We start from the raw sequence: 27,129 nt of genomic DNA on the forward strand, positions 1-27,129 counted from the left end.
CCACTGACTACTTTGAAATTCCACATACAGACCTATGGACTTTGCAAGTCTATTCCAGCATATACTCAAAGGCAAGAGGGGACCATAGGAGAAGAAGAAAACAAAATCTTCAGTGTTTTCTGATATACAAAGCACACATCACCTCTCTGGGCTGGCAGCCTCCTTCATTAAGTTGAATTATAGTATGTGGAGAGAACAAATCCTAGATGGACATAAACCTACCAGAGATTAGGATTCTGCCTCCTCGGGAGACAGATGGTCCAGGTAGAGGATATAACATTCTTGCAGACCTACCTGGAAAATTACTTTTCAGTCCAGTAAAAAGCCAAGCCTCCTCTTCCCCACAAAAAACCCCCCAACACACACAAAGCAGGAAGAACAAGATGGATACTTTTCAAAATGTTTTTTAATTAAAACCAAAAAAAAGGAGCACACACCAGAGCTTGGCATGGGCTAGTCAAACTGCTGGTCACTGGGACGTTGAACTGGCATGAGGAAGGCTGTGTTTCTGCATATCTCAGGAGCAGGGACTCCCAGGAAAGTACTCTGCCTGCCAGAATACCGTTGCTTTGTGCTGAGCAGATTTCTCAGGTGGTGATGGGAAACTTCATCCTGAAGCCAGACTCTTCTGTCAATAAACAGCAGTCCCAGAGACTGGGGAAAAGACTGTTTCAGCAAATTTGCATGATCCAAGCACTTCTGGAGAGGATTCCCAGTTGTTTCTCCTGCCTCCCCTGGCAGGTTACACAGGTTTACATGGAGGCTCATCTTTGGCAATAGCCACACAGTTAGGACCTGGTTCTGATTCCACTGAAGTCAATCCATATCCTTCCCAGGACCATAACTGCAGCTGCACTGGGGCTCATGATCACTAGCCAATTGTGCTTTAAAGTTAAATCCTCATCCAATCCATCTAGCCAGCAACTTCTGAGAGCTTCTTGTGAGTGTGTACCAGTAAATTCAGGTAAATGTGAACATTTTGGCTACAGCAATGGTGTGAAGTTTGTAAATATGCCCAAGAGATGGAGGAGCCAAAGTTTGTTTTAAGACATGACTTGGGCACTAGATCAGGTATTGAAACCTCCCTGCCATCTAATAAAGCAGTTTCCAAAGCTGTTGGTGTGTTGCTCCACCAGCCTGGTTTCTTTACCAGAAAGGCTGGGCAAAAAAAGTGACACATTTTTCATACACAATTTTTATCAGTTAGAATTTACTAGATATGCACCTCATTTGTCTGTCAAATATTTAAAAAATACTTCAACCTGCTCTAATAATCACATTTTAACACATGCATCAAGTTTGGATCAGAACAGCATCTCTGGGATAATCTGTAAGCCCAAATTGCTGATTTAAGGCCTAAATATCAGTCACTGGCCAGCCAGCCACAATAAGTCACTCTATCCTTGAACTCTTGGAATTATTTTTGGCTCAGACTAACCCTTGTTACCATACATCTTATCCTACACACAGAAGAAAAGCGTATGTGTTTTTCAAGGCTACTGTTGCACCACAAGTTTACATACAAACACAACTTTTGCAAACATGAGACCAGAGTAAGATCTCACGTGTCCCAGGGTAAGTCAGAAAGTCCTCAGGAGTCCACGGAATGGTAACTGCCATAAAGGATCAGGCCTAATACATGCATTACAGAAGCAAGGTAGCTCCTTTGCTCGAGGTCTGGCTGATTCACTTTGCACATACCACTGCTTTAGCATTACATCCTTATCTAATGGTAAACCTGTTTCAACAACATGCAATACATATTAATGCAATATGCACTGCAACACACAATATGCATCCAAAGAAATATGCCAATGCAAAACTCTGATTGCTCACACATAGCCAGGCTAACAAAGAAGAGTCTTTTGTAAGAGACAATCAAGAAATCACCTGAAACCATGAGACCGGAGGAGTCTCAAGCAATCAGCAATACTGAGAGCTAATAACAGATGCTTATTCATGAAAGAAACACAAACAGTGGGACTGAGGTAATGGCAGAGATTTCATTAGTGCAATTACATTTAAAATGGTATGTTCTTTAATAGAATTTAAATAAGGCTTTGAATAATTACACACACTAAAACTAACATTCCATAACCTTATTCCGCATGGAAAAGCAGCAGAAACAACCCTCTGGACTGTACAAGGTCCAATTAATGAACAATTACATTCAAAAAGTAGATCAAAACAGAAACAACTCTTTCCCCCAAATGCTGCATCATCTTTAAAGTCAACTTCCTCCCCTAGTGTGAGAAGTGTGAAGAACAGATGAACTGGGCTTCAGCCCAGCAGATTTGGCCTCATCAAATTACCAGCAGTGCTTTCCAACCCAGTCTCTCCTCATTTCTTTAGGGTGATGGAAGCTCATGGAAAAAGAAGTGAATTTCCAAAGCAACGGAAGATGAGTTGTCCTTTCTCCAGGCTCAACCACGTACATAAATTATGGAAGCTTGAAAAAAACTGTTACATTACACTGTGGCATGTGTTTACAATGCATGTTCTCCTTTAGAAACTACTCACAGACAATGGGACAGGGTGGGTGAAAAAAATCAAAGCAGCATATGAAATAGTAATATACTGTTTCAAAATCTGCACCGTCCTGCAGAACCAGGATTTATAATTTATTCAGATTGTTCTCAACAGATCCAATCTACGCTGGATATGTAAAAACCAAGAGACTAAGTCATCAAGGAAAACCAAAAAAAAAAACTTGCACACTGCAAGAGTTTTTGAAAAGAAACAAAATAAAAAATCCCAAGAAACACTGCCGAAAGCTCAGAAAAATTTATCATCAATTCTGAAGTGGGGCCTTGTGACATCATCTGGATTAATAAAGACAGAGATGGACTTCCCGGGGTTCTCAGTCACTAGCTGTTGCAACTTTTTGGCTAATCGGTCATCAGGCTGGTTGGTGTCCCCTCCATCTGACTGCGGGGAGGGGATGCTGGTGGTGCTGCCCCGCCGCTGGAGCTCAAGTGTCAGTCGGTTGGCTGCTTTGACATGTTCTATGGCAGTTCGAAGGTGCTCGGCGGGGTCTGAGCGGACCGAGGACAACTTCCGTGCGTGCAGCATGACAGTCTCTTCAGAGAGGTGCTCCAGCATATTGCACTGGGGGATGAAATAGTTAGGGCACATCTTGTTAACCAAGCAGTGCTGGAGATCGTCAATAAGACCCAGGAGGAAATGGGCTGCGTAATCCTCCTGGGCCAAGTAGCTGGCTGGCAGCCTGTCACAGGCCCACAGCATCATGCTCCGCAAGTGATATGGACTAATGGCTTTGGGGCGGGACAGCAGTTTGATGATGATAGCTTTGCAGGCCTGATAGGCTTGCATGAGGCTGCTGGAGATGCACTTTTTCAGCTGCACTTCACTCCTGGCAAATGACAACCTCCATTCATTGTCCTTCTTCCCCTTGTAGGAACACGCAGGCACTAAGTAAAACCCACTTATGACTTCCTCCTCTGTGATCTTCCCATCCCAGAAGTGGTTCTCCATCAGCCAGCTCTGTGCCACAGCGGGCCAGCCTTTGAAGGACACCACAGGGACAATGTCATACAGCATGCGGCTGCTGCCCACTCCCAAAATGATGGATATGATAGTCCCATTCTTTTCTACCTTCTCCACCTTGGGCATCCCTCGTTGGGGCTTCTTCTGGATCTCGGAGAGGACAATGCTAATGGAGTCATAGAACCAGTCTGCAACTTTTGTTGGAGAGAAGAAGTAATTGGTAGCTCCATTGATATGGTCCACGATCGTGCAGCAGTCCTTCCATTTGCTGATGGTTCCTTCATCAAACAGACGCAGGCTCAGCCAGGAGTGGCACAGAGCCGAGTGGCGCATGTCCAGCGTGACTGGTTGGTTGCGGTCGTGCAGCTTCAGCGCAGGCACAAGCAGGGTGAAGTCCATGTCATAGTCTGTGCCTCGTGCATAAACATTCAGCTCATCGAGGTCAATGTCCACCACACCTTCCCGCACACCGCCTGAAAGCAGCAGATACTCGTTGGCTACAGGCAGCTTCTGGTCAAGTTTCTGAACCATGCCTGCAAAAGACAGAAAGAGAAGCCCTTTCAGAAAAAGGCAAACAGATCTGGGATACGAGATTTAACCAGGATTAAAACCCATTCCATACCCAGCAGGAAAGAAAGGCAACCAAAGGTATCCATCACTGTTTGTGTGACACAAACATACATCAGGCCCAGCACTCAGACAACTTTTAGTCCCACCTGACTCATGCCTTCCCTGCATCCCTGGGAATGGGTGAAGTCCACCCTAAACATCATACTGAGAGCAACAGAAAAAAGCCGAAGCCTCTGGTAAAACACAGCAAAGCTACTTCCAGGACTAAATTTAACTTCTTAAACACCTTCTAAACCAGTTTTTCACCATATTGACACTCATTTCCATGGTATCAAAATGTTCCATTAACAGTTCAAAAAGAAAGGAGAATATTAATTCTTATTTTCTCTCTGGTATAATAAAAGAGCTGGACCACCAAATGAATAGCTACAAATGTTAGTTCAAGCAGGTCTAATTCTACAATCTGCTTTACATTTACTGATTAACAAGGCAATATGAACAAAGGCAATGCATCCTCCTCTTATGGGCAAATGGAGACAGGTTAAGGGACCAGGCACCTAGAGAAGCCAGCTCTGAAATTGGTTCTTCAAGCTGCAATGATGGTATCATGCCATAAAATATCTGATCAGCTCCCCAGAACACAGACATGAAGACAGATTTCTATTTTCATCACCAAAAGCAGACACTTCCCTTCACCCTGCGCTGCCCTCACCAGTTGCACAAAGCTGACTTTTCACTGGATATTCTATATATACCCCTATACTGTGTTCATGGAACACGAACAGCAGACTGAGAAGAGACTCCACACAGTAGCTGAGATATTAGCACCTCATTCAGTGTTCAAATTAGGTTTAAAACTGTGCTCTGCACTTCAAATGCTCTGTAGTCTGCTCCTGCTGTCTGGGCTGTTTCAATCCTGGTGTTTGCCTTGTGGTTAAATGCTCTTGGTTCCTTCCCAGCCTCAGTTCAGCCAGCACACCCAGGCCACAAGGGAACAAAGGCCAGCAACTCTGAATGGAGATGCTGAAGCTGTTATAAGCACTGCAAAAGGCATAGACCATTATTCTTTACAAGCACAAACGTATTAGTTTCTGTTGGCACGCATTACTGACTCGAGCTTTTGAAAGGTAATATAGCTTGTTTGTATCAAGAGTGGTCAAATGGAGACCTTCCACTACAAGGAAGCCAGTCTTAGAGAGACATCAGTGGGAATAACTAGCCAGAGGCATAATGGAGTGAGCCAGAAAGCTGCCAATCACACTGCCAGCCCAGGAACCACAGACAGACACATCAGGAATGTTTTTTACTGAAACACAAATGATCAGAGCTACAGTTTAAGCACCCATCCTGGCATAGCCCCAGGGACTGCAGAGCATTTCCTGAGGTAATGCATCCCCATGGCATCACAGATACTGCCTGAACTGAGTGGGTCTCCCTAGCAGAGTGCAGCAGCAGCAGCACCGCAAGGCACCGAGGGCTGCACTAGGCTGAGTGGCATTGCAGTGCTTTGGGAGAGACTCACCTGTCCCTTCCTGCTTGATAGGACACGAAAAAGGAAATGCTATCTGCAGGCACAGAGGTGAGCCATGACCAGAGCAAAATCCAAAGCTATGCAGACACTGATTCCTTGGAAAAGCCAAGGAGACAAGAGGCCTGTGTGTGAAGCAGAATGTGTCTTGGGGCAATATTCAGTGCAACTATGCAACCCCCCATGTGAAATTCCTTGTTAAATACACTTTATCTGTTTCATTCCTTCCAAGAGCACTGGACCCAGTCCATTTTGCTACACTGAGCTGGGATGATTTTCCTGCCAGGCAGGCAAGAACATAACCCTTTCCATTTCATGCAGCTGCAGGGGCTGCAAGAGAAGGAAATAGCTCTGAAGGAGTGCTAAGAAACTCTTCCTGTTAAATCCTGAGCTAATCCCATTCTGCGATCTTGCCACATGCTGCCCTGTTCATCCTCAAAGGGTAATAACCAGGAAAAGCTTCTGTCAACCACAAAAACGTTCTCTGAGGCTTAGATACACAGTGAGCTATGTTACCCTGATTGTGGAGTGGCAAAGCCTTGCACAGGCTTCTCTATCCCAGAGGCGAAATAAGTAGCAGTCACTCCTTCGTTGTACCCAGAAGGGGTTTTCTAACAGGTACCTAAATTGACGTGACTTCTGCAGCCACTACCGACACGCTGCTTCTGAATCCTGTCCTTGAAACAGTGCAAGCAGCCTTAGTGCTTTACAGCCCACCTGTAAGTTGAGTTCATGACCCACGAAGTAAAATCTGGGTCAATCACATCACAGAGACAGGGAGCAATTGCTTTTACTTCCTAAGTCACTACTGGCCCTGACTGTGGGGCAGTAGAGCTATTCAGGATATGTAGGGTTCTGATGGCCAATCCTGCCTCTACACTGAGCCCAGAATTTTCCACTCAGGACTGTTCCTGAGATAGGCATACAGAATATAACTATCCTACAGAAGAAACTGTTCAGACCTATAGGACTCAATAAAGTATGCACTTTTCTAAATATTTTTAAACTTGAAGGATGAAAAGTGTTCTGTGAAGTTCTGCAGTTTGCCCTTTGCACCAAAACTTCTATCCTCTGGTACAGCCAGCGCCTTTAACCGAAAAAGAAAATCATATGATTTCTCTAAAAGGTAGAGATTTTCCACTATGGAATCTACCATAGGATGAGTTGCTCTCCTTGGCCTGAAGAGATCCTTTGTCCTTATGTGGGAGCAAAATGAGTCTGACCCCATTCAACCAATAGCATGATGGGCTCAAGCCCTGCTTTCTAAACAGCCCATGTTCATCTGCCTGGAAAATAACAGTGAACACACATGACCCACCTCCAAAGCCAATTGAGAACAGGAGCCACTCCTGAAATGTCAGTTCTATACCATCTTATAGCACTCCTGCCTCCACTAACACAAAGCAAAGCTTGCACTGGACAAAACCTGCACTGCCTGCTGTACTGCAAGAGGGGTAACAAAACACCAGCTAGCAAAGAAGAGACTTCTGCTCCTGGTGAATAGCAAACACTTCAGGAAGAAGCACAGCTCTCCAAGCACTGTCAGGTGGGTACTCCCACCAAAGAGATACTTTTCCCCATAGCAGAGAAAGAAAAAGAGAAGACCAATTTCAAGCATCCTTGCAATAAAAAATGCTTTCTGCCCACAGATCACTCTTTACACTCCCTCTGGAAAGAAAATGTTTTGAGTGCTTACCATTTAGCCTAGTTTGCAAGGTTGAAGACTCCTGACAGGGAAAGGTGTACATTGTACATTGCTAATAATTCTCTCAATTTTTCCTCTCCAGAACTCTAGAACTACCAGCAGAAGAGGAATGTGAAAAAATAGTACAGGAAATGATCCAATATATCATCAATATCTCTCTACCTGGCTGGCTGCAGTTTAAATCCAATCCTTGAGCTCTGCCTGGCATATAATTTCCCCTTCAAGGCCTGAACCAAAAACATCTGCAGATCTGCCACAGAACTAGAGAAGGAATTTTTGCCAACAGATCACAACAGCATTGCTGATCCAACTGAAGAGGTGGAGCAGGGAGTTGAGGTCTCCTTGAGAAAAATATATTTAGAATAGGCATAGAGTGTTCTATAAATAGTTAAGATGGCCAAATTCAGGATTCACTAAGGCTTTAGAGGGTTGCAATGTCTTCAGACTGCCCCCCCTTATTGAAAAATTTATTTGACATGTGAAGAGATTTCAAGGAATCTCATTAGCCAACACTGCATGACATACACTACGCTGGCACAAGCTTTCATCCCAAGTTTCTAGAGCCCAAATGCCAGCTGAAAGAATCACATGACGGTACAACAGAGAAAAGAAATTTTACTTTTATATAACACCTACATTTGGGACACATCCTTGAAAGAACTGTGACTCTGGTGCAGATGACACAGACTACTCTTCCCATTAAAAAAACAAACAAACAAAAAAAAAAGGTAAAAAAGCAATGCAAAGATGCTCTCTATCTTTGGAAATTACAGAATTTCAGATGAACTAATTTCAGGACCATTGCAGTGTGTGCTGGGATCTGCTACTATTTCATGACTAGCTTTGTGTAAGTAAGGATGAACACAGATTTGTCTTTGAAGAAACTGACCACAAGAAAAAAATTACATAAAAACTTATTTATAACATATGCATTTCCTAACTCTGGGTTCCTTCTTGAAGTCTTCCATCCTGATGCCTTAGATATGCAACCATTGCAACCAAAAGGAAACATAAACAAAAATAGATGCTGTTCCATTAGTCTAACTTGGTCTCACCAAACTGAATGGGGTGACATTCAGGGCAGTCACTGAATTCAGGGAGACTTCTGCTGAATGGGAACAAGAGAGAGGTCAAACAAGCAGTGGGATGCTCAGAGAGGCTCCACAAAGGAGAATCTGCAGAACTTTGCACACAGAAGAAGCCTATCATGGGAGTTCTTCTGGGAGACAAGCCAGACCCAGGTGCTAGCTCTGCACTGCTCCTGGTCTCCAATTTAGACCTCAGCATCTGCAGTAGCCTTGATTGTGTTCCACATCACCCTCCTGGCGAGGAGACAGTCCACTCAGCCTCAATTTTCTTCCTTGACCCCTGCATCACCCACTCCTTCTGCACAGCCTGCAGGGCTTCCTGTAAGCTGCTGGGACCACGAGTTATGGTAACATCCCTGTCCTTACAGACTTTCTGTGCCAGGAAGGGTTTGCAACCCGGCCCAGAAAGCTATCACAGATCAGCTTCTTAAGACCACAAATGTATTCTATACATTACCTGCACAGGAGGCAAGTGAACCATAAAAAATACTGTGGACAAGCTGCCTAAGACCTTTAGGGGCACAATGATCCCTAGACATGTGTAAACAACATGCACAAGCTTATCTGTGGATAAGCCAGGAGCTTGCCTCTTCTCTCCAGGAGGAAAAGACTGCATGTTAACAGTGAGGGGCTGGCTGCAGCCTTCAGGCAGCTGTGCTGTGCAATTCAGCAAGCAGAGGTGATGTTTGCTACTGCTCTGCTCACCTCTTGACTTTGCCATCTAATCTGAGAAGAACCACAAGTCTGTGTAACATCAGCTGTTAAAAATAGCTGCATCACAAAATAAACATGCCTGGTACCTGCCCTTCAGCCCCACACTGGAGTTCTGAAGTGCCAGTACCCTCTCAAAGAGTACCCTGCTCAAAGACCCAAAGCACTGTGAATTCAGTGCAGGCAGAGTGCTGTCTGTGAGGGATCACAAGAACTGGGACACTCAGATGCTTTACACACTTCAACACATCCACCTGGACAGAAGGGAGGGAAAGAAGAACTAGAAAAAATTACAGATATCCTTCTCCCAGCTTCTCTCTCTCCCTCACACACTAGGAGAAAGTCTACAGAATTAAAATTGAGATTTTCTCTAGAGAAACACAATACCTGAGCTGGCATTCTCATTGACATCTTCTTCCCCCTTTTCTTTCTTTGCAGGTAACTTGATCTCCACAAAACAAGAGGTTTGGATGATCATCTCCTCAATCGATAGCTATGATGTGGTGTTCTGGCACTGATCATTGGCCGACCTTACATTTCAAGTGTGCCCTCTTCAAACCATTAGCTTGTGCTCTACATCACTTGTAGCCAGTCTTGCACAGACCTGACTACTGTCTTAACCAACATTTTTTTAGCAATCATATTGAAAGAAAGTGAGTATAATGCTGCTCCTATTGCAACCCCAGCAAGGGGGAAGAAATATGGGTGGCCACCCCTGATAAAAGCAATCAGAAAGTCCCCACTGACATTTATAGGGCTGCATGTTTAAATTCCTCCATAGACCCAGCCAAGTCTCTGGGCAAGTGAACTCCCACACAGGGAAGGCCTCCAGAAGGGTTCCAGGAAGCAAACATTTCTGAGAAGACAGTGCTAGAAATTGCTTTTGATTCAACAGATGTGATTTGCTCTCATTGGTTCAGCGCTTTCAGCAAGAAGCAGCCCAGAGCCCTTGTAGGGAAGCTTGCCCTGTGACCCTGCATGCCCCAGCTCCAGGCATGTTTTCTGGGACATGTGTCACTGTGAAACTAATCACACTTTGTGGGGATGTAGAGTCTGAGCTCAGGATCTAAGCCAAGCTGAGTCTACCCTGGTTTGCAAGGAGTTGACATACTTGCTGTCAAAGGCAGGGGTAGTCCCTATTCATTTTACAACGGTGGACAAAAAACACTTTGTATGCCCCCCTTGTGCTCCCTGACAAAAGGAAGAAAGAAAAGAGAAGACATATAGAAGGGTTCTTCCTTATATATGTGATCTCTTTTCTAGGGAAAACTAGGGATCATCCACATGTACCACTGCCTCCCTCTTTTCTTCTGCTTAATCCTTCCACAGGACTCAGCATAGTCAGGACTCTTGATTTTTCCTCCCAAGTATACCCAGTTTGATGTATATCCTTGGGAATGCCTTTTTTTCTTCTATATGAAATCATTACCATCTTGTAAGCCCCAAAAGCTAAGGAAGTCCGACCTCCTGGATGATCAGAAAGTGCTTGGAATTGCTCAGACAGCACTAATCACACACCAGATGCTATTAGCAGAGAACCAATTTGTAAGCTTGGGATCTTCCACACTGACCAGGCAATTCTTACTCTTGACTGCTATAAGAACTACATGAAACCCCAGGCTAGCCAAAAAACAAAAAGCTTTTGTCATTTTCTATAAAGACACTAGACAGGGACTCTGCAGTTCCTTGACAATTCTGCTGCAAACAGCAGATCCTGCAGAATAGGAATGCTGCTCAAAGATCTCTGCAGAGGTCTCCCAGCTATGCCCAAGCAATGCGTGTCGAATTTCAGAGGCTTCTTTAAGACAGGATGGGAGGCCACCCTGATACATCTGGACTGCACAGATTCTTCTGTTTCCTTCAGTAATTGCAAATCTATTTATGAGCAGCACAAGTTTTTGTTACGCAGAAGAACTGAAAGAGTCAGCTCTTTAGGGGAGTCTTTAGTTACAAAGCACATTTGGAGAGGACTGCTGGCGGAAGCAGGCAGGGGGTGGGAGAAGAGTGGGGAGATTGAATCCTGTGATATCGGTTTAGTCAAATATGGGAGGTAAGTGAAGGAAGCTGCTCCTTGCAGAGTGATACACCAGTGTCCTACTGATTCTGCTCCTTTTAGAAATCTTGTGACATGGTGACAGAACACACTGCAGGGAGACAGCACCCCCTCGTAAAAGAAATCAGCTTCTTTCTCTGAAGTCTTTAAAAACAATCTTAAAAGCAGTGTCCCACTTTTTTTTCCAGTTCTCATGTGCCCTGGTGGAAGCCACCCACCTAGCCGAAATCCTGTTTGCCAACGGAGATGGGTGTTTCATGGTGCAAGCAGAAAAAGGGGGGGGGGGGAAGAAAGAGCCCAGATTGAAAGGGTGAGCCTGTACAGCAAAGAGTGGTGCTGTCACAAACACCCAAACCCACCCTGGCACCAAAACCAGCAGCAGTGGTACTGTAGTGACCTGCTCGGCTAAACCAGTCAGGTCCCAGAGACCACAAAAGCAGGACTAGATTTCTTCCAGAGCTGGAAACAGCATTTTCAGAGGGAGCCCCCCCTTCACTCCTGTGTACCTCTGCTTTGGGCGGGGAAGAGTTTGAGAGTCGTGTTCCAAAACGATGCTGGGTTTCCAGCCTGCCAGTCTGCTTATCCAGTGGACTTACTCCAGAGTCATATTAGCCAAACTAAGGTGAGTGATGAAAGCTGAAAGCCAACATAGAAAATGAAGTGCAAGTCAAAGAGGTGCTCTAGGGTCTGAAGGATACGGGTGATGAGGTCTGAGAGCAGCTGACAAGCAGAACAGAAGGAAGAGGGGACAGAAAGGATACTTATAAGAACAGTTTGCTGCTACACTCTGCTTAACACTGTACACTGTGTCCATACGGTGTCCATATTTTCAAGTGTGCATAAGACATAAAATTCCCTTTGGAAATGGCACAAGATGCCATCTACCCTGGAACTGCAATCCCAGAGACAAAATATGCCAGGGTACAGACTGCTTTAACAGTTCCACCCTCTGGGAGGCAAGGACTACACAGGGTCTAGATGGGCCATTTCTGCTCGCACCCTCACAGACCACTGCCAAGTATTCATCACAATGTTACATCGAGGGAGACTCGCCAGGATTCCTCTCTTGGATCTGCTTACAAGGTAACAGCAGTGGGCACAAAACAGGTTGAGCATCTTGAGTGCAAACATGCAGGTCCTTGCAGGAGAGGCTGTTCTGCCCTTGTTTTCCTAGTCCCTTCATTGTTACTGAGATCTTTACAAGAGCACAACAACCTCAGTGAGATACATAACACGCCTATCTACCCTAGAATCCCGTCTCAGACAACTTCTGCTAAGTGCTTTCAGGGGAAGAACATAAGAGTGAGGAAAATACAGCATAATAATTTTCCCTCTGCAATCTTCAAGCCGTCTCTGGCTTTGCGATTTCCCAAACCAGACGCGGTTTTGCAGTTTTAACAGCACTGACAGACTTATCTGCTGAGAATGTCTCTCATTGCTTTCTAAATCAGTTACATTTTTGTTATAGTCAGTGCCTTGCAGCACTGTCTTTCACAAAGCACATGTTGTGTCAAAAGGACTTCCTTTTGCTGGCTTGCTAGGAAATGAAGAAACTTACCTAACCATGGCACCTTCTGCAGATCATTGAAGATTTTACATGACTCCATCAGTCATCTTTCTTCCATGTTGAAAGGGACAACTTATTTAAACTTCGTATAGTTTACTGTCCTTCTCTGCATTTGCATGGGCCCCTGTACTGCTACACTCCATGTAAAATGAGGTGGTCAACACTGCATGGCACATGAGAAGGTGACTTCTAGGTGGATGTCTTCCCAGTCCTCTGGGAAATACTTCAGCAGCCTTCCTTTCTAAATTAGCCCCACTCCACTGCAGGTTTGCTCAGTGTAAAGGAGTCTTCCTCCCCAAAATTTAATTTCACCTTCAGGATATTCCCCTTGAAAAAGCCAACACCAATCCCATCACTTTACAGGGGATGTTGCTGACACTGGAAAAGAACAGTGGAAGTAGGACAGAGTAAGGTTTTGGAGGCTGCATAGGACAACAAAGTCCCGAGCCTCCCTCAAGCTCTCATCCTAATCTGACTAGTCAGCGCCAGGTGCCTCTCACAGAAAACACGTGGCAGCTCTCCAGTGATGAGCAAAGCCATTCCCTTCCAGACCTGGGAACGAATTCTCCTCTTGCTCCAGTCAGCCAGAGGGACATCGGGCAGAACCTGACTCCAAGGTTGCAAAAGCACTTTGGGCTTCTCTGGGATGGTTTTCTGTTCTCAGTTACTGTCTGGTATCTCTTTGCCCACCCTGAAAGGGCTAAGTTGCTACACCACTTTATGTTCTGGTGCCAGGCAGAGAACTGTGTCCAGAGGAGTGCCACCACACCCTCACATCCTCTAAATAACACAAGAGCCTCCACTGTAAATGCACTTTGAGCTGTTCTGCCAAGCCTCCTGCTTACAGTTATCCAACACCCCAGAAATTTTCTCCCCAGCTGCTAAATTACCAGCCTGCTTTCTGTTTCTTTAGCAGCTGTTTTCTACAAAGATAAGTCACAGCCAGAGCAAATCACAGCTCTATTCCTTATGAACTGGGCCTGAACTAACATTGCCCATCCTCAGTACCTGCCTATTCTGTAATAACAGCTCTACCTCACTGCAGAGCAGCAGGAGATTTGTCCTTGACTCAACAATTCTTCACTGAACTTACATGTGGAGTATACATGGCAACTAACAGCCATCAGAAGGCTGATGAATAACCACAGCTGTAATTCATATAATGTTCTTGACTTTCTCTTTAAATCAAACTTGGCTGCTGGGGTCAACGACAGGATTGGAATGGCATGCCCTTCAATTGCTTTTATTCTCTTCATCTACCAGTGACTAAATCCATTTAGGTTTATACCATGGGACAGATCGGAAAAAGAGGGAACAAAGGATGATTCCAGAAAACCAGCCAAGCGCCAGAAGAGTGCTGGACACAGGGGAAATCTGTTCTATGAGTACAGAAGGAAAGCAGGTGCCTTCAGAAGCTTTTCTGAGGTATTTGGTGGAGAAGAAAACATTCTCTCTCCAGCCCCCAGAATTCACTGGACTCAATTCATACAGACCTAACCCAGCCCCTTTGACAAATCCTGTATCCAAACACTGGGAGAAGCCAAGACAGATAGGCCAAATACACCTGAGACAGTCAATGGCAGAACCACAATACCATTTTTCTCTGTCCTTGCACATGAGCATGGATTGGACTAGCAAAATGAGGCAGGGGATGCAGATCATTGTCAGAGAGTGCTGAAATGAAAAGGCTTAAACAACACAGCTGTTTCTGAGATCATGAAGAGCACGTTTTTCTGCAGTACTAACCAATTTTCCACCCACCAAGAACATTGCCAAAGTCAGGTGGAGCTGGATCAAGTCACCTATATGAAATACTTCTGTCAAGGCCCCCTGTACAGCATCAGCTGCATGAAAAGTGCCGGTTGGCTTTGACATTCATGCAGAATTCCTCTTCATCCACATCACCAGGAGAAGTTGTTGCAGGCCAAATTTGCTGTTGGCAGAAAACAGAGCAGCTTCTCTGAAATGAATGGAAACACCTGGCAGAAATTTCAAAGGCATTCCTTCCCCCCTTCACAGGGAAACAGGCAGAGGAAAACCTAAGCCCTCCAAACTTGCCTGTCCATGTCCCATTGCTCCTACTGTCCTACCCCAGCTTCACCTTGCAGAGATCATATTTGACAGCACAAAAAAGCCAGCAGAAGTTTCTAATGGTGACTGTCAGTCCCAAATTTTCAGAATTTATAGTCATTTATGTGCAGCTGAGCACCGTCATCTGTTAAAGAGCGTAACAGGAAGCACTGTGTGGATTTGATCTTCATTGAGCATCAAGCCCACGGCCCCAGCAGCTGTCAAGGATTTCTTATCCCTGCAGGACAGACAGCACTTCTCTGTTACCAGAAACAGGGCTTGAAATGCCCTTTGTACAGTTCTTTCATCCCATTTTGCCTGCTCTTCTCACTCGGGAGAAATTCCAGGGGACCAGTCACATTTGTTGCAAAGCCTTTTTGTTCTTACCTGGAATGAAATAAAGCCTCACACACATATTTATTTAAAGCAGGCCTGGTGATCTCTCAGCTCATCAGGATGACAGCTACATTGTGAGGTGAAGGAGAGAAGAGAAAGTAAAATTGTTGCTGATCAAATAGAAAATTCACAAAGAATGTTCCAGGAAGCCATCCCCTCCAATAGCCTACCCCAAAGTAATGCCTCATCTAAAAATCTAGTGGAATATGGACATAAGCAAGATTAGGGTCCACAGAACTGTCACGAACTTATGCAAAAGACCTTGTGAAGTAGTATCTCCGAGTCTCTTGTAATGGAAAGCTGATGACAATCAAAGCTCATTCTTCAATTCTCATCTCCTATCAGGGCTGCTTCACCTTGCTGACTGAAAGCTCAGATGAACAGAATCCCATTCACCCATCCCCCCAGGTTTTAGGAAGCAGTGTCCTCAGTCCAAACATACATGAAGAGACAGGCTATGAAATCACAGCAGTGCTTTCCCAGTTCCATTTTTTTCCAGACATTTTTGCAAGGAGGACAAAGGAAAGGCAGCTATCGCTCAAAATTCAAGCTCAACAATACAGTAAATTCAGTTAGTTCACTTAGGTTTCCCCTGAGAATATGAGAACAAGAAATGCTCTGTTTACTTCATTTAACAGAGAACCTCACATCACTCCAGTAATAAGCCTTATGGAAAACCACAGTGTACAGGTAGAATTTTCATAGCAGGTCTGTTGCATTTGAAGTCTCTTTCAAAAATTAATCTACCTTCTTTATTGTCTTACACAGTGCATAATCCTGAATTTTAATCCTACAGATTCTCTAATATATCTGTAGCAATAATGAAATATGCTAAAAAGCTTTGTTCACAAATGCTGATACGGAAATTATGCTTAGAAGAGGCAGGCACATGGAGAACACAGATCCTTCAAATTAATTCAGTAATTAGAATTATCACCTGTATTTTATAGACGTTGCTGTGAAAACACCTTGTAAAATTTTCCCATGGATGCTCAGCTCCTGCAAGGCTTGCTATCCCTTGAATGGAAACACTTCCCAGCACAGTGGGGATGGATATTGTTTGAACACAGTCCTGCTACACAGAAAGCAACGACTAACACAATCCTTGCTAGTTTCCCACTGACAGCTGGTCCCCACCCTGTGATTAACAGACAAAGAAAGAAGATTACAGACCTCCTAAATTTGCTAACACAGTCTGCAGAATTAATTGCATGAGGTAGAAGTTGTAATATGAGGGTGTGAGCTGGTCCTGTAACAAGGATGTTCATCCCTGAAGTCAGACAAAGCTGATGTACACCTCATACCCAGAAGATACCTGAGCACAATCCTACTTGTTTGTTCCTGGCTGCATTTGAGGAAGGGGCTGGCTGGGGTTGTTCTACTTGTGCCCACGTAGACCTGCCTTGTATTACAGCTGGGCCAAGAGCTCTTCTACCCAAATATATGTTCCTCTGCTCTCCCTGGTTCACAAACAACCCACTGGGAAGAGTGCAGAAAGACCTTTCAGATTTCTGTCCCCACCAGGGATGGAAGGTGTCATGCTGAATGGGATTTAGGGCACTTCCTTGCTAAGCTCAGACATCAGCCAGGCTTATCTACAGGCATAGCCCAGAGGAGGGCTATTCCCAAAAAGACAACATTTGCTTGTGCTCAGATGTGTCACTGGCATCCTCTGCCTATAGACAGGGGCACCACTAGGAGGACCCTGTAAATTAAAATTGGTTGCTAAACCACAGCTTCCTTCCCCAAATTACATTGTGAACACTCAGCAACTAAGCAAGAAATATTCCACAGAACTTTGTGGTTGAGGAAGAAGCAGCATTTTACCCTTCCCAGAAAGATGTCTTATGAAATCACGGTGCTGCTAAAACATCTCTGTGCTTTCCCACATTCTGTTTTGCTGCTGGTCCTTTAGATCATCATTTCGAGCTTCAAGTCTTACTTCAAACTTTACTGTCGGTTACTCAGTCACCTTAACATGAAGAGAGGAAACATTCCGCCTTGCTATGAGCACGGTCATTGTCCTTCCATGTAGGAGATCCCACAGCTGCGAAAACTCCCGGAAAACTGGTGCGTGCAGTGCTCTGTTCCGCCAGCAGATGGCAGGAGTGCACCGGGATCAGGGAGCGCAGGGAGACCCGGATCCCGGCAGGACTTAACGGGAATGTTTTCCCGCTGCTGTGGGGAAAGAGCCTCATGCAGGCACACAAACATCTTTCCCCGCCACCTGCTAGGGTTTACAGTGAAGAGGAAGCCAGCTCTGACACAATTATTGGTGAGAGAGGAAGGAGACCTCCGGCGCCGGGCTACCAGCTACCAACCCACATTTGCTGCATCTGGTGTATGTATGCCAGAAGTTCTCTGGTAGCAAACAACGTACAACGACACATCTTTAAGAGGGGATAAGCCAGAAGATAGACACCAAACCTGTCTACAAATCCTATTTAATGCCAGATTTCCAGCTTGTGACGACTGAAGGGAAAGGCCAGCATTTTGTCCAAGCCATCTGTACAGGGCTCCTTTTGTGTTGTTTGTTTCTCTTGGAGTATTTATGCCACTTTGCACAGCAGCACAACTCAGCAGGCATTGAGCATCACAGCTTCAAAGCAGAACAATTGCTGTTTATAGAAGCACTGTCAAGAATTTATTGCTTACGTACTTTACTAAGTTATGAAAATAGCAGTGCTCTGGATGAGTCATTGCAGGTAAATTTAGTTCAAAATTTAGATTTTCTATTTCTTCATTGAAAAGCAAGCAAACTCACAGCAAGCACACGCCTGCACAGGAGCTGTTCCTGTGTTTAATAGAAGCAGGGACTTCGCTTTAAGGACAGAGCCCTCCGAAGTCAGACTAAAGGTGAAACCAACATGTTTCTTAGGTGAAACTAATCAGTTCCCCTGTTTTATTTTCATCCTCAGAACAGAGTGAATACAACAAAAGTAATCTAGAAGCATTCAAAATTAAATGCAAAGGGGATCATCTAGGAATGCACATACACCCATGTGTATTTGAAGAGCAGAACTGGGGTTTTGGAACTGCTTCAAGGCAATAAATGGAGAGTCCACCCAGAGATGGGGGAGGAGGAGAAAGCATTAAGAAAGAAACAACAAAACCAGTGTTCTTGTAAGGTCATGTTTGCATGTATAAAATTTGTGAACTAAATAAATTTAAAATGCACCTAAATAGCAGAGAAAGGAAACCAAAACAAGCATCTTAGTCAAGGAAATGTTATGCCTATTTTGTCAGTGTGACTCCTCAGAGATTCAAGATACAGCCCCTCTTCTGTGAATAATGTAGATGTGCTGTGAGCTGCAGAAGAGGTAGGAGGTTACAGCATGACTCTACCTGTAGTACCAAAATCCAACAAACTTCCCATGTGTCAGGTGAGTTATGGACCAGCAAAGGAACAAAGAGTGGGAAGTGGGTGCATTTAATGCAGCCTCAGATGTGTTTGCCCTAACAGACAGTTATGAACATCTGGCAATGTATAACACAGCTGGGATGAGGGAGCATCAAAGGAACAAAACCAAGCATCCTTTGAGTTTGCAGAAATAGCAAACTAGCTACCACAAGCACTGTGTTAGTAACGCTGCCACTGCACGCACTACAGCACCGTGCCCAGCAACAGCATCAGCTCCCAGGGGGGCTGGATATCTTCTACAGACACCTCTGAAGCTGCATTTAAATAGCTATTGTCACACCCACACAGTAGCTGTAAGGCAGCACAAACCTTAATGGATGACACAAACACATATTTCTCTACTCCAGAACACTCCCCACCCTGCGAGCACTGCTCAGACACTGTCATAGGAGATACTGCTGGGATACAACCCACCAGCAAGCCCATTTCAAGCTCCAGAATTGATTTCCAAGTATTGAAACATAATTCCCAGACAGCACACTGATGCTCCAGGGCAGGATGCAGAATGTCCTGTCATGTTCTTGTTCCCCCCATAACCCATCTTCAGTCAGGAGTCTGGATAACAGGGAGGTGGATGGATAACTCTAAATCTTCATACTCATTTTCCCATTCCACTCCAGTTGAAAGGGATGGTGCATAGGGCATGTCTGCCCAGCCCCAGCAGTCACTGTGAGGGGCAGATCTCTTGTTGCAAGGGTGCTGGGTGGAGGACTCGTTTTAAGACCACGGGAGGAAATCCTCTCCTTTGGGGAAGTCAGAGTAGCAGGAACGACAAAGGTCCTGAGGACCTGGAGCACATCCAGAAAATAGCAGAGGAAGCAGGAAAAGTGAATGAAGTAGCAAACAGAGCCCTCACACGGTTACAAAGCTTGCAGATTCCATGAGGAATAATTATTGAATCCAATGGAATGTGGTCTGGGTTTAAAGCAAAATTGTGGCAGACACATTCGGGTTTTAAGCATTGAACAGCAACACTCACTAGAGCTCCTTGATTTTGTTGCTCACTCTGCCAAGAGTAAGATGAGCTGGTCATGCAGCAGAGAGGAGGCAGAGACTCTGCAATTCAGAGTCATGCTTTTGAAAGCCCAGAGTACTTCAGCTCAGAGGCCTGAAACCAGAGTTTGTGTAACAGAAAAAACAAATGTGGAAACATGTAAAGCAAAGGCCACTTAAGGCAGGGAGGAAATGCAGCATTGGGCTTTGGGGGAACCTGAGTTGCTGAAGAGCAATTGCTTGATTGCATGAAGGACGAATGCTGGGAGATGGATGGTTTTCTTGCCTGCTTGAGATGCTCAGCACATAAACAGCCCTGGTTCGGTGAGGCCCAAACCACAGCTGCACTCCCCACACCAGTGGCTCAAGTGAGAGCAGCCTCTCTCACCTATTTCCCCTTCTGCTCAGCTGAGCTCACCTGAATACGTGACCATCACGCAAGCCTTGTGTCCCTTGCAAGTTGAAGCACCTTTCCTGCTTTTCCCAACAAGTCAGCTAGATCAGAGCCTTCTCTGCCAACCCTTATGTTCAAAACCTGGGACGTGGACTTGGCCCGTGGAAACACGGAAGCAACATGGGGTCCATTACTTGCTCCCAAGCTACAAGCTGCCAGACTCCCTTCTTGACTTCCTTCCCCTGCTCAGAAACAAAGCTGGGATTCTCACAGCATCATCTACTGGCTCAGAAGCTGGAGTTTTAACGACAGCATAAAATTTAAAACCACTCTTGTTTAAAAACACACAAAAAAATGCAATTATGAGTTGGCACCATTGCAAGGCACTCAGCTGGTATTTTGCCCCCTGCACTGGAGAATGGCAGGGGCATGACCCAACTGCTAGAGGGTCTGCAGTGTAAACCCCCTTGGCCCCTGACTGCTCAGGGCAGAGTTGGTGTGTGATGGTGGAGAGCCAGCCCCTCTGCTGCCATGGCAGTGGCATGGCATGCCAGCAGCCTCCAGGGTAACAGGGGAAGACATTTTTTACCTCTTCTCTGTTCCTTCAAATGTGTATCTCCACACAACACTCCACTGACTGCCCTGTGGTCACCCTGCAAGGTCACACACACACCAACCAGGCACAGGCTGGGACAGACAGCCACACAGTGCCGGCAGCATTCATGCTCTTCCAATTTTACTGTCTTTTAAAAGCTGTTAACTTGAAGCAGGGAGAACAGAATCGATAAACTGAGGAGTTGCAATCTCTTCTGAGTATCTTAAGAGCCTGGCTTTTGGCTATTTTCAGCAAATTAGTGTGGGGCTCTTATGCACTTATTTCTGCTCTCTGCGAGGGGAAAGCAGGACTGCCGCCAGCTCTGTGACTCACACAAACACAGGGAAGGAAATATAAACCAAGCTGCCTGCTTGCTCTTTCCCAGGGCTTATTCACACCCTTTGTAACTATTTGATGTGCCTGCTCCAGCACATCCTAAGTTGCAGAATGAGAACAAGCAGGGCTGGGGCTGGGCTTTAGACAGCTTTCGCACTAAATTGCTGCCAGAGCCAGATCTCAAACTTCCCAGTGAACAGAGAGAGGAAAATGGAGACCTATCTGCACTTTTGAGACAGCAGTTCTCAATAGTCCCTGCCAGCTGGACAGAAATAACTGTTATGTTCTGTTACAAACCATTTTTGGCTATGACACACAAGATCCATTCTCATCCATCACCTCCATGTACCAACCTGACACCTACAGACCCGTTCTTCTCAAAACCTCCAAATCCTGAGCCACAGACAAGTGTTTGCATTGCATTAAGGTCCAGGCCTTCAGCGAAGATGTACTGGAAGTGCCTGACAAGTGTTCAATATTCAGCATTTGGCCATATAACCAATTCTTTCTTACCTGTCTTCTGTCTTTTTCTGAAGACCCCAGCTTCTAGAGTCTTAAGATGGGACAAAAGTCTCAGCTTAAATTTATGAAAAGAAAAGAGCAATTCCTACCCATCACAGCTGCAAATAACCAAAAATAACATGAAGGAGATGAGGCTCACCTAAAAAGCTGAAGAAAACAGAACAGAAATAAAAATACACCAAGAGCTTTTCGTTTTAGAGTCCAACTCAGCTTCTGAGTGCCTCAAGTTTAGCAAACCAGCTCACTGCTCTTCTCTCTGAGGTTCCCTTTGGATGTCTGGCATCAGCTCTCTCTATAAATTTATTGAATCAAAGAATAGCAAAGTAAAACACACTTGGTCTCATACAGAGATGTGGAGAGATGGCACTGCTAGGAAAGGGACAGAAGGATCTCATGTATTATTCCCTGGGACAGTGATGTCCCAGAAAAACTCTCCAAACAGGGATCTGCCTGCAGCCCTAGAGATGGCAAGGATAAGGGTATATTCTTTCCAAGACAGAGACCTTCCTTCTGTGGAGTGCAGGAATGCAGTGCATCTTTACTCAGCACCTAATGGTCCTTGCCTTGCTGTGATCTTCTAGGTGCCCACTTTCACATCAAAAACTCTGATGGATTTTCTATTATCCCCTTCACAGTTCTTCCATGCAGCCAAACTCTCTTCAGACTCAAAGCAAAACAGCAGCAATGTACACTTGTACTGGAAAAGTTAGAAACACCACAGTGAGCAGGGAAGAAAGGCTTTACTCCACAACCTTTACTCCACTGCCTTCCTGCCAGGCCCTGCAGTGCAGCACAATTTGGGTGCCTCTGCCAGGGACAGTAGCAAGCGGCTTCCAGGAGCCTAAAGAGCCCTCACTTGCTCACCAGCTTTACTGCTGGGTTCCTCACTTGCTTCCCTGCTCAGCCTGAGTTAATCCTTCCCACCAGAGTGCCCCACTTGCCACACTGGGGCACCTGGAAGGAGCATTCTGACAGGGCAGAGTACTGTGACTTGGAGCAAAGAGGGACAGAAATTCAAGCTGAGTTCAGCAGTTATTCTAACACAACACACACCAGCATATCCAAATGCCAGCTCCTGCCTTCCCTTCCAGCTACTGCCATAGCTCTCACAGCCCCAGACATGCCAGGCAAGGTGAGGCTCTGCCCAGGGCTCTGCACACCTCCAGGCTCCTCCACCTTCAGCTGAATGTCCCAGAACATTCCCTGGGACACTGACCAAAGAAAGGGCACAAGCCTGTCAGCACCCCACTTCACCCAGCTCTCAGGGCTGGCAGACTTCTGTTGATACCCACACCATAGCAGCAGAAAACCTCTGCAATGCCATGCTCTAACACCAACAGCTGCAGCCTTCATGCTGCTTGAGGATTATCCTCCTGTGACCCCCCCCTCCAGCTCCTCTTCTGTGATCTGCCCCCCCCACTCCACAGGCTGGCACAAGGCCAGGCTCCCCCGCCTCCAATCTCTGTAACTCCATCTGTCCAAGTCCTGGCCTTTTTCAGCACTCATCTGATGCATCAGGGGCACAGCAGCTCAGCACCAGAGCCCAGAACCTTCCACCCTTCAGATCCCTCACAAAGGGTTCCCTCAGGGGCTCACAGCCTGTAACAAGACAAGGGTTTGAATGCAATGCTCCCTGAGACCACTCATTTTTCCTTCCCCTGCCCCATCTACATGCACACAGGGAGCCCAGAGCCTCACTCTCTCACTATTTCTAGATGTGGCCAGACCCCCCTCTGCCTCTGCCATTGAAGATGTCAGACATAGCAGACAGGCCAGCTCCTGGCATTTGGTTACCTTCCAGGGTCTGTTTAGCTTCCATCCAGAGATAACAAATCCCTGCCAAGAAACTTAGTTGTCAAGGAGACTTCTTTCAAACAACAGTTTGGTAAAAACTATGTTATTATCTAGGGTAGCACGTCTCCAAGGTAGAGCTCTCAGGGTAACTGCCTGCTAGCTCTGCTTCAGCTAAAATACAGCCTCAGAGGCAGAGGAGAAAACCAAAATGAAGTTGGCAGCATAACCGAGTCCCAGAGTTCATAATTTTACATACAAAAAGGATGCTCTGGAGGCAATGCAGAGGTCACCAAAGAGAGCTGTGCTCCTCCTAGTGCCATGGCTCAGCCTCCCCCACACTCTCCTACACTGATTTTATATTCAACCCAAAATGCAAAGAAACAGATCCTAGCCTTTCACTAACATTGACTGAGTCTCCTCTGGGAACTGCATATTTCAGGTGGCAATATTTAACCTAGAAACAGATGAAAGCAGAAGCCTCTATGCAGAGAGAGCACAAGACCAGACAGGTGGGTCGAGATCCATGCTCAGCAGAGGGCTGGCAGGCGCTTCTTAATGAAAGATGTAGCCGAAGGGCATGCAAAGAGTTTCACTCTATGGATGCAGTTCTCTAGCTCCTACTGCATGTTTCCTCCCAGTCCTAGTAGAGGACAGGTCTCTAGAGCAATAAAAGCTCCTTTTTTATTTGCCTCTGCCTTCAGCAATAACAATTTCTATCTTCTCTGTTTCTTCCTTCAGAGGCTGGGTTAACTAAGAGGGAGAAATCTGCCACTTCCACCCCTCTTACACCTCAAATAAAGCTATCTCACAGCGGCCTTACTAGCTACCAATAACTTCACCAACAGTGAAAAAGCAGGCAGAGAATAGCATCCAGGAACAAAGACTGCATGTGGGTAATAAGGAAGGGTTACCCTGCATGCCATCTTCAAAACCAGCCAGAAATGAAGCAGTTGCAGGAAAGCGAGATATTTGCAAAACTACCGAGTGTCAGCTGCTCTATTTCTAATTGCCTGAAATGACAGCTCCTGACAGCATAAAGCTAATCTTTCATCTCTCAAGAGGAGTTTCGAAGGTGGGAGACATTTCCTGGCATGGGAAAAAAGCTTAGCTGGGATTCAGGATATAAGGCACACAACAGAGTGGGAGCCATTTTAAGGTCTTCAAGCACTTACTACAACACAGAGCTTTATTTGGTGCAGGCTCTTCCATACAAAACATGTAAAAATAGCAACTGGTGAGACATGAAAATCAGAGATAGTAAGCTTGTGCCAGAGACATTTAAAGGGAATGATGATCTGCTGTTACGGCTTCAAGCAGTGATTTAAGACTCCATAATTAATTATTTGCTCTACACTCACCATGAATGAGGGGGGAAGTACCCAGGTTTATAGTTCCATCCTCAAGATAAAACAAGCCTGAAAGTGCATTGCATGTAAAGGAACAAAATTCAGCAAAGAACTCAGAATGTGAAGTTGAGAGTGTTTTATTTTCATACCAAGTTTTTGCTCAGTCTCCTACCATCACAAAGACCTAGACAGTTAAGCTTCTCATGTAGTTTGTCTAGAGATGAAATTCAGCATCAGGTCTTCTCTGAAGAACCTTCCACTAAAAGAGCAGAAAGTATTAGCAGGTAAATTGGTAAATCCTTTTTACTTAACACATTTATTGAAATCTGAATTCAACCAACAGGGTCAAACTACTAAAGAGTACAGTAAAATTTTAAGTCCCCAATTTCTTTTTTTTTTCTTTTTTCAGGAAAGACTGGTCACTACATCTTCACACTTTCCTCCCAGTAATGTGCATTTAGGATCTCTGTCAATTTGTTTAAACTCTACCAGTTATCACACTGAGAGGCACTTTATGCCTCAGCACCATGTTGAATGCATGGTGACTTCCTTTAACCAAACTGGTATGTTCTTATCCTGGGAAAACAGGTTCACAGCCCAGCACAAAGATCATTTGGTCCATTGGTGGGCCACTGGAGGCCCCTAGAATTAGTGCTGAGTGGAGGGAGAAAGTAACCTTAGAGTGGAAACAGCAACTCCAGAATTGTGACTCCAGTGAAACAGCAGGTCTTAGAAAAAATTTGGAAACAAAAGGTAAAATTTATCCTCCTCTGTACTGAACTCTGTGTTTGCTAAATATCAAACAAATCCACAGAGTAGTACAGAAGACAGAAATCCATTATGACTAAAATTTAAACATTCTAAAATTTTACTTCCTTTGGAGTTAAAACAAAGGACATAAAACCTCTGAAATTATTCACAAGAGGAAGAATCTAAAAATATTTCAGACATAAGGGTACAGGAACAACAAATAGAAAATATGCAAAACATTTCAAAAACTTCAAGTGCTCTGTTCCAGAAAAGAAACATCAAATCTTGTTATTTTTCCTTTACAATGGAAAATTGAGGCAATGCAGTTTTGTGAGTTACTCCCTTCAGATGAAAAATGATCAAAGGTTTTTGCAACAGTTCTGCTTATCAGGTGTTTAAAACAGCTCCACTCAAGACCTTCTGCCTTCCATAGGGGAACGCTCTTGACTTAAAGGCCAAACTGTTGGCCAAGGGCAGCACAGGTAAGCTTTTCCCTCTTGGTAACCAGCAGAGGACACGTGTGTAGCTTCCTCTTCCCTTGCTTTTTACACAGGGGAGAGGTCATGCCCATGCAGACGGACAGGAGTGGGATCCCATCCGACAATACCGGAAACCCACAGCCAGGCTTGGCTGCCCCAACACGCCCAGGACAAAGGCGAACAAGCTGGAACCCAGCCCGGAGCACTCTGCCAAAGCTGTTTGCCAAAGGGAAATCCCAAAAGACTATGGCCTGGAGCCAAGGATGTAGGGAGAGAGAATTAAAGAAGTCCATCTGAAGTTGACTGAATTTCCCCCTCCTCCAATTGCTATGCAGTGTCCTCAGGACTGATGGGAAGTAGCTACAGGTCTTTCTGCGGAACAGGTATCAGGACAAGGAGTGGACCTCCTTTGGAAAAACCCAGGAGAATGGGCAGAAATATTTGTGAAAATGCCTTAGCCTCAATGCAATCCACTCCTTGCTTTCATGCCAGAATGACCACACAAACCACTGCTTCCATATGAACAAACATCAGTGTCTTGTGTACCTAAGTGACATAAATGAGCAGGCAGCACCACATAAGGACTTTGGTAAGATTGGGTGCCAAGATAGACACCAGGCAGCTGGTTCAGGACCACAAAACAGGACTGGATTTTCAACAGAGCAAGAAAGGACCCAGACAATCCAAGTAATTTCTAATCCTGGAAAGTGCAACAAAACCAGAGAGTTTGGCATCCACAGTTCACATCAGGACTTGGCCCCCTCTGCTCAAAAAAAAAAAGCCCTAGATACTCAAACAGAAAGAAATGAGACAGGAAGATCAACCAAAACCAATTAGCAGACTCCAGCCAGAAGGCAGAATTATCCTAGCCATCACTGGCATGCTGAATGTCAGCTGCAGATGAAGGCTTGTAAACTTTGACAGTAGGAGAAAATCAGCTTCAGGGCTTCCAACAGGCTGGTCCCAAACCACATAGTTAGGTTTATTTAACAAACAAATACACTATAACTAGCATTTTCTCTTATCACTCTAAACTGGGGATTTTCCAGGTTGTTTTTCTTTAACTCTTTGTGGTTTCCTAAAAATTCCAGGGGAGGCACTGACTTTCTTGCCAATATGTAGCCTCCAGTAAGCTTGTTTCTCCCATCGACCTTTCACAAGCCCTGGAGCAGCTGAACATTCTTTTTCTTTAAAGTTACCTGAGTTGGTCTGAATGAGCAAGATGTCAATCAGCAAAGCATCAGCATATTCTTAAGGCTCAAAGATCCAGCGGGGTGGGGTAGAAATGAAGATCTGAAAAGGAT

General features: G+C 45.1%; 1 protein-coding gene across 1 annotated transcript in view; it reads right to left on the reverse strand.

The window, feature by feature from the left end:
• Positions 1-388: 388 nt before the first annotated feature.
• Positions 389-27,129, reverse strand: part of MB21D2 (Mab-21 domain containing 2) — a 59,467-nt gene continuing 32,726 nt past the window's right edge. Inside the window, exon 2 of the mRNA XM_017810848.1 lies at positions 389-4,040. Coding sequence (XP_017666337.1) covers positions 2,776-4,040 — 1,265 coding nt within the window. The 3' untranslated portion in view covers positions 389-2,775. The remainder of the gene's footprint in view (positions 4,041-27,129) is intronic.

Source organism: Lepidothrix coronata, unplaced genomic scaffold, assembly GCF_001604755.1.
Source record: "Lepidothrix coronata isolate B3197 unplaced genomic scaffold, Lepidothrix_coronata-1.0 Scaffold29, whole genome shotgun sequence".
NCBI lineage: Eukaryota > Metazoa > Chordata > Aves > Passeriformes > Pipridae > Lepidothrix > Lepidothrix coronata.